Raw genomic sequence first — 6,496 nt, forward strand, 5'->3', positions numbered from 1 at the left:
AAAAAAAGGAATTCCCCCGGGCCCACAAGATGCAAATACTCACCAGACATGCACAGGCTCAAACGACAGGCTCCAGCACCGCTCCCTCAAAAACGGCCAGTGGTCCGACGCGCCCGTCGAGGCGGGCGGGTGGGAGGACTTGGCGGTGCACGGTCACGGCGCCCTCCAGGCGGTCTACATCGGCGGGCCTGACCGCCTCGTGGCGCTCGTGGTGGTGGGGCGCGGCCGGCAGCTCAACCTGACCGTCTTTGCCATCCCTGACGATGGCGTGTGGTCCCGCAGGGCTGTCTGGAAGTCGGCCGGCGGGAACTTTTCGACAAGCTTCATGGAGTTGAGGGGAGCAGACTGATGATGGGGGAAAGAAAAAGAAGCGTCTCACGGCGGACAGGTTAAGTGGGAGATGCCCCGAATGAGTTCGGGGCCGCCGAAGGTAACAGGAGCAAGTATATCAGATGAACCCGTGGGCTGAGTCGCTCACGGGATGTCAGCTATCTAGATCTCATCTGACGTCCGCCACGGCTGGGTTTTCCTTGCTAATACGCAAAATGGGGCCCAGGCCGTGCGCGGAGTCTCCTTGGATTGAAACAAAATGTTGGGCAAATATGGACGTGAATAACGACGCATACCCAGCAAGAAGCTCGTTTCGTTTTGCGTGCTGTGTGTGGGGAGCAAAAAGAAAAGCACCAAATCCAAGGCATAGATACCGCTCAGGGGAACGCCGTGGAGGACGGGGAACCTTTGTCCAACTTCCCGTGGGATAAAACGAAAGAAAAGAAGAAGAAAAAAACGCCGAAAAAAACGCTGTCTGCCTCCATCTCAGCCCAGTATGTGGTTGGACAGGCTTCATGCCGGCTCGACAGTGAACAAATGCTGATTGGCAGAGGTAGGGGTCCCCGCTGTATGTGACAACAGGGTCAAAGAGAAACAAGAGAAGGTCATAAATACGTTCCGACGCTCAAAAGCAAAAAGTGTCGTGTAAACCAGTCCGCCCGTGCGCCGATGCGAGTGTGTGAGTGCGTGTTTTGTCGCTTGTTTCCTAGTGACTGTCCAAAATCATGACTGTCGCCCTTTTTTTGGGCCCTTATATGTAGAGCGAAGAGAAAGAGAAAAAAAAAGGATAAATGAGGCGCTGGTGATAAACAGAAGTTGCCGCAATAACAAGAGCGCCGTCGGACAGAGAGCACTCTTTTTTCCGAGTCTGGGTATCGAAATTCACCAAAGAGGAAGCCATGATTCCACACCAAGGCGCCAGGGTCGACTGGGGGCCTGTGGCAGTAGCTTGTTGAACAACTTTTTTATATAAGCCGTAGTGAGGAGGGATAAGGGGATAAGGAGGGGGTGGCGGAGGGTCAAGCCCAGCGAGAGTTGGCCGTCGCCTCCCACCGTCCGAGGTCGGAGCTCTAGTCTGCCCGGGACAACTTGAAGAGCTTGGTGCGGATCCAGAGGATGACGCTGGTCCAGCAGCCGTGCGTCTTGCGCTTCGCCGACGAGCTGGTCCGGCGGCGCGGCTGCGGGCGGCCGTCGCCCGGCGCGCCGGGGAAGTCGGCTTTCTCGTTGTGCTGCTGCTGCTGATGCTGCTCGCCCGGCGCAGCGTGGCCCGCCGGCATAAACGAGCCGGGGCCGTAGGTGCGGCGCCAGTCGCTCCCGCTACCGCTGCCGGCGCCGGCGCTGCTGTAGTGCGACGTGGACGCGGCGGTGGATGGGCGGGGGAGGTAGTCGGTGCTGCTGGTGGAGCCAAAGGAGCGGGCTGCGGCGGCGGCGGAGTGCCGCTGCTGCAGCCTCTTTTCGGCCTCCTTGCGGCCGCGCTTCCTGGCGAGCTTCTCGGTCTTGAGGCGCTCCTTCTCGTCAAACTTTGCGCGGCGCTCGTGCATCATGCGCGCGTGCTCGGCCGGGTTGACGACCGACTTTGCGCGGTCGGGCTGCTCCGAGAGCGAGCGCAGGCGCGGGGCGAGGCTGCCCGCCACCATCTCGAGCGACGTTCGCAGCGGGGACATGGGCGTGGCGGAGAAGGACGAGGTCGGGGAGGTGAGGCCGAAGGACGAGGCCGAGGCTGGGGCGGCGTTGGTGACCGACGAACTTTGTATGCTGTTTGAGCGGCCGCCGGGGCTGTAGGGCGTGTGCTGGAAGTGGGGCCTGGACGAGAGTGAGTTTGCGCCGTCGGTGGTTATGCATGACGCCGCGGCTGTGTTGATGGTGAGGTTGAGGTGGAGGTCAGACTGTGACTTGCTCGAGCTTAACATGCTACCGCCGTGAACAAGCCTCGACGCTGACGCAGCCCCTGCAGATAGGTTCGAGTTCATGCGCCTGCTGCTACTGCTGCTGCCGCTGCCGCCACCGCCAACAGACGTCGGCTGTGTCGACGCTGCTGCAGAGGCGGCAGGGCTGTTGACGTCGGAGAGGGACGAGGTTCGATGCGACGCTAGCGACGGTCGGCACAGGCTAGACTGCGAGAGCGAGTGTGGAGGGTGGGGGTATGGGCTTGAGCCGGCAGCGGCAGACGTGGACGGCGAGCGAGAGTGGGCGAGGTGTGAAACCGACGGCGGGCGGCGCAGCGAGAGCGAATAGGCGTCGGCCATGTCGTCGTCCTCGTTTTCCGTGATGGTGGGCGAGTAGTCGCGCGCGCCGCTGCCGCCACCTCCCAAGAGCGCGTTCGGCGCGTCAAACGACAGCGGTGGCGTCGCCGTCCGCGGCGTCTGCTGGAACGGGTGCACGAACGAGCTCGAGCGCGCCCCGCTGCCCGCCGTGCCGGCCGAGGCGTGCGACGCGCCCGACGTCGAGCGCGCGTGCTGGAAGCTAGGTCGCGTCATTCCGCCGTCTGCGCCCGCGCCGCCGCATGCGCCCACTGCCGCCACGCCCGGACTGCTACCGCCGCCGCCGCCCGCGCTGCTGCTGCTGCTGCTGCTGAGCTCTGCTAGGCTGCTGGACAGAAAAGTCACGTCGCGCGACGACCGGCCGACGCCTCCCGCGGGCGAGGTCGCGCTGGACCCGGTCTCGGTCCAGTGCTGCTGCTCCTCCCAGACGCGGTCCAGATCGAGCGAGTTCTTTTCCGAGCTGGAAGAAAGCTTCTTCAATATGGGCTTCACCACCATCCTCCTCCCCTTGGTGATTTTGTTGTGGCTGCTGCTCTCCGATGCCGCCTTGCCTCCTCTTTCGGCTCCGATCCACAGGCTCGGGCTCGACGTCATGCCGGAGCTGCCCATCGTCTGGGCTGTAAAGATGGGTTGGTGGACGGCCGACCTATAATTCCCGCTCCCCAAGGAGCCCCTTGCACCACCTTCGCCCCGAGCAAGAAAAGAGCGCGCCGAGGTCTCGTTGTCGTTCGCAGACGCTGTTCAAGAAGGAAATAGTTGTGGTGATGAGAAGGGTGGATGGGCGACGACTCGGGCAGGCCAAGGCCAGGCGCAGCCCCTTCTCCAGCAGCGGCGGATTCGGAGGGATCGAGGTGGTCCGTCAAGATGACAGGATGGGTGGGTGTGTAGGCTGTTGATGTTATGGCTAGTGTGGATGCACCCGCCCACTCCGGCTGGCTGGCTGGCGGTGAGGCGTGTGCTCAGCACAGCTTTAGCGTCCAAAGCATTGGGTGTGGGAGGGTGGCAGAGACTGTGTTCTGGGCTTGGATCGTCGGGGCTGTGGTCTATGTCTATTGTAGGCAGACTGGCGTCGGAGAGATCAAAGGCACGGGGCGGAGGTGGCAGTGAGGGTGCCGTCAGCCCGTGGCTCGGGGGGAAGGATAGGTTATGTAACTGTCGAGCGCAGGCCCGGCTCTGGGACGCGGCCTGTTGGTCGTCAACAAGGATGTTTGATGCATGGGAAACCCCTCAGCTCTTGTCGCGGCCCATGTCCATGTCCGCCGCGGCCATCCCAGTCCGTCAATATCCGGATCCGCCCTCGTTTCAATTGACGGGCTGATTACTAGGCCGCCAGCTTGCTCGCCTGTGACCTCGCCCGGAGCTTGGTCGGATGATGGCCGATGCTTTTCGGTTCCTTCTTTCGCTTCTCCAAATAAAGAACAAGGCGTGTGCAGCAAAAAAAAAAAGACCAGACCAGAGAGCTCGAGCGTCCGACGGCCGCAAACAAACTCCTTGGTGTTGCTGCTGTTTTGCGCTTTTTTTTCCCTCCTCCTCTCGGTATTCCTTTTTGTCCTGGCCCCTTTTTCTCTCCTGAGTCTTTGTCAGTGAATCCTCTTCACCGTATTTTCCCTCACTCAGTTTCTTTCTTCTCCGCGTTTAAAAAAAGCCCACGAGCAGCATGGCCTAGGCGTGCGTGCGGACGAGCAAGGGTGAGGGCGAGAGAGGGGGGTCGCGAGCCTTGCTGGCCGGGGTTGCAAGGACGCCGCGGCTGGGCAACGCGGGTGACCTTCGATGGGCCAGCCAAGCGAAGCTCAGCATGTGCTACTGACGAGGTTTCGGCGGTGCGCTCTTTCGCTGATGGCTTGGCCAATTTGCCCGCAGCCGGAGCCAAGCACACGCCGCACAGCACAGTGACACAGCACACGCTCTCTGCTGCTTCTTCTCTTGGATTATTTGAGACGATGTGCGCGCACCATGAGACACACACTCACGACGCTTTAGCCAAGGCACACAGACCCAACAGCAGCAGCAACAACAACAACAACAACAACGGCTCCTCTCCGTGCTCCATCGCCAGCTGGTTGGGCACGAATCTCAGCCCTCCCGCTCACCGCGGAGAGAAAAGTCGACAGCGAGCGATATGGGGCACATCGGCCCGCTGTCGCATCCATCATGACTTGCCTGCTTAGCTGGCGGCCGCTATCGCATCATTGATCAAATCGGATCGATTCAGCCTCAGCTGCAGCGCTCACCGTCGCCTCCTCCCCGCCCCGCTCCCTGCGCTCTGCTGGCTCTCCCTACGGCCTGCATAACCAGCACCTACCTAGGCACCTACCAGTCTGCTCGCCCCTCGTCCGCCACCTGCCCGGGTCGTGCATGCGCACTTGCACTCGCACTTGTCACTGCTTGTGTTGTGTCTCGCCCTGCGCGATGGGCCCCAGGGAGGGGCACAGGGGGTCCTGGCCTGGCGGGGAAACAGGTCGATCCATCAAATCCCACACCGCGCTCGGCAACGCGTCCCAAGAAAGGACGCTGGGGCCGGTTCACCCCAATCGCTCCCGCCTGATTGGCGGGAATCCCGGCCGATAGCCCTCCCCAAGGATTTCAATTATCGACCGAGCCCCGCTACCAAGGCCCCCACATTCAGTAAGTTTGCAGCTCCAAATGCTGGTAGCGGACCCGAGAGAAGGATGGAAGCGCAGGAGAAGACGCCAAAGCGAGATACAGACCACAGCACCATCACCAAGGGAAATGGCAGAATCCCATCTACCTTGGCCGCGATTGATTACTTGGAATTACCCAGCAAAGTGGCTCTCAAGAAGAACGGGCTCAAAGAAGAAGAAAAAGAAAAAACTGGTCATGGCTTTGATTGTGATCATTCCGCCGCTCCACGCGCGATTTTCATCCCCATTTCTCTCCTCCCGCTTGCCCAGGCGGACCAGGGTCCAGAAATGTCAAGGGACAAGCTTCCTCCCCAATTCATTCCCCATCCACACCCTCACCCTCACCCTCCATGCATCATTCTTCTTCCGGTCTTCTACGCGCTGCCAACGCGGCGTTCGGCGGCGGTGGCGGTCATCAGGGTGTGGGCTCTTCTTTGATCCATTCTCCGTTCCCCCGTCTGTCACCGCCACCTCGGGCCAGCAGCGACAGACCGGAACAGCGGGATGTGGATGTTTTACGTAGGTACGGTGTAAGGTACAGTAGCATCGTGGCCGGAGAAGCAGGCACAGCACATGGGGGCGCAAGCAGAAGGAGAGAGAAAAGAGGAGACAGACCGACCGACCTTCTGCACGGCCAGCGCCATGCTGCGACGTTCAGGGCGTGGCGTACCAAAGCCACGGAGGGCTAGACGTAAACCCGCGCAATAGGAAAGAGCGGGGGGGGGGGGCCAAACGATAAGAAACAAAAAGAAATCTCCAAAGAGAGCGTTCACCCCGGCATCCTGCAGCGCAGCGCCAGGCAAAGTGAAAAGCGAGGCGAGGGGGCGGCGACAAGTAAGCCACAGCACATGCCGACCTCGTCTGCTAAATCGAGAGCCGAACAGGGCTGTGTCCGCAGCGAACAACCTTGCCGACATTTTTTTTCCCCTCATTACGGAGGTGTCAGGCAAAAGTTTTCGCCGTGGGGCATGTAGCGACTAGAGGCAGGGCGTGTTCAGCTGCTACCAAATAAGGCCTAGCTTACGTATTTTTCAAAATCAATCACAGGTCTAGTGCTGTAAAAATATGTTTATTTATGAATCTTTATGCGTTGCTATTGGTCGTGGCATCTCCCGGCCCCTGCTTCGCCGTCGGGAGCGACCTCGCCCCACGGCGAAAACTTTTGCCTGACACCTCCGTAGAAGAAGTAAGCCCCCAGGATGAACCCGAGCGGCTCGCCCCAGAGATGGAGGAAGGGCTTTTATTTTTTTTATTTTTTGTTTT

At 60.4% G+C, this 6,496-nt stretch overlaps 2 protein-coding genes across 2 annotated transcripts in view; one reads left to right on the forward strand and one right to left on the reverse strand.

The window, feature by feature from the left end:
- GGTG_04020 (hypothetical protein) overlaps window positions 1-480 on the forward strand; it is a 2,422-nt gene extending 1,942 nt beyond the window's left edge. Inside the window, exon 5 of the mRNA XM_009221809.1 lies at window positions 57-480. Within this exon, the coding sequence (XP_009220073.1) occupies window positions 57-349 (293 nt within the window). The 3' untranslated portion in view covers window positions 350-480. The remainder of the gene's footprint in view (window positions 1-56) is intronic.
- Window positions 395-4,245, reverse strand: GGTG_04021 (hypothetical protein). Its single transcript, XM_009221810.1, has one exon. It carries the CDS (start codon window positions 3,198-3,200, stop codon window positions 1,401-1,403), a length of 1,800 nt encoding a protein of 599 aa, XP_009220074.1. The 5' UTR covers window positions 3,201-4,245; the 3' UTR covers window positions 395-1,400.
- Window positions 4,246-6,496: the final 2,251 nt, after the last annotated feature.

The sequence above is a fragment of the Gaeumannomyces tritici genome, assembly GCF_000145635.1.
Source record: "Gaeumannomyces tritici R3-111a-1 unplaced genomic scaffold supercont2.2, whole genome shotgun sequence".
Taxonomy (NCBI): Eukaryota; Fungi; Ascomycota; class Sordariomycetes; order Magnaporthales; family Magnaporthaceae; genus Gaeumannomyces; species Gaeumannomyces tritici.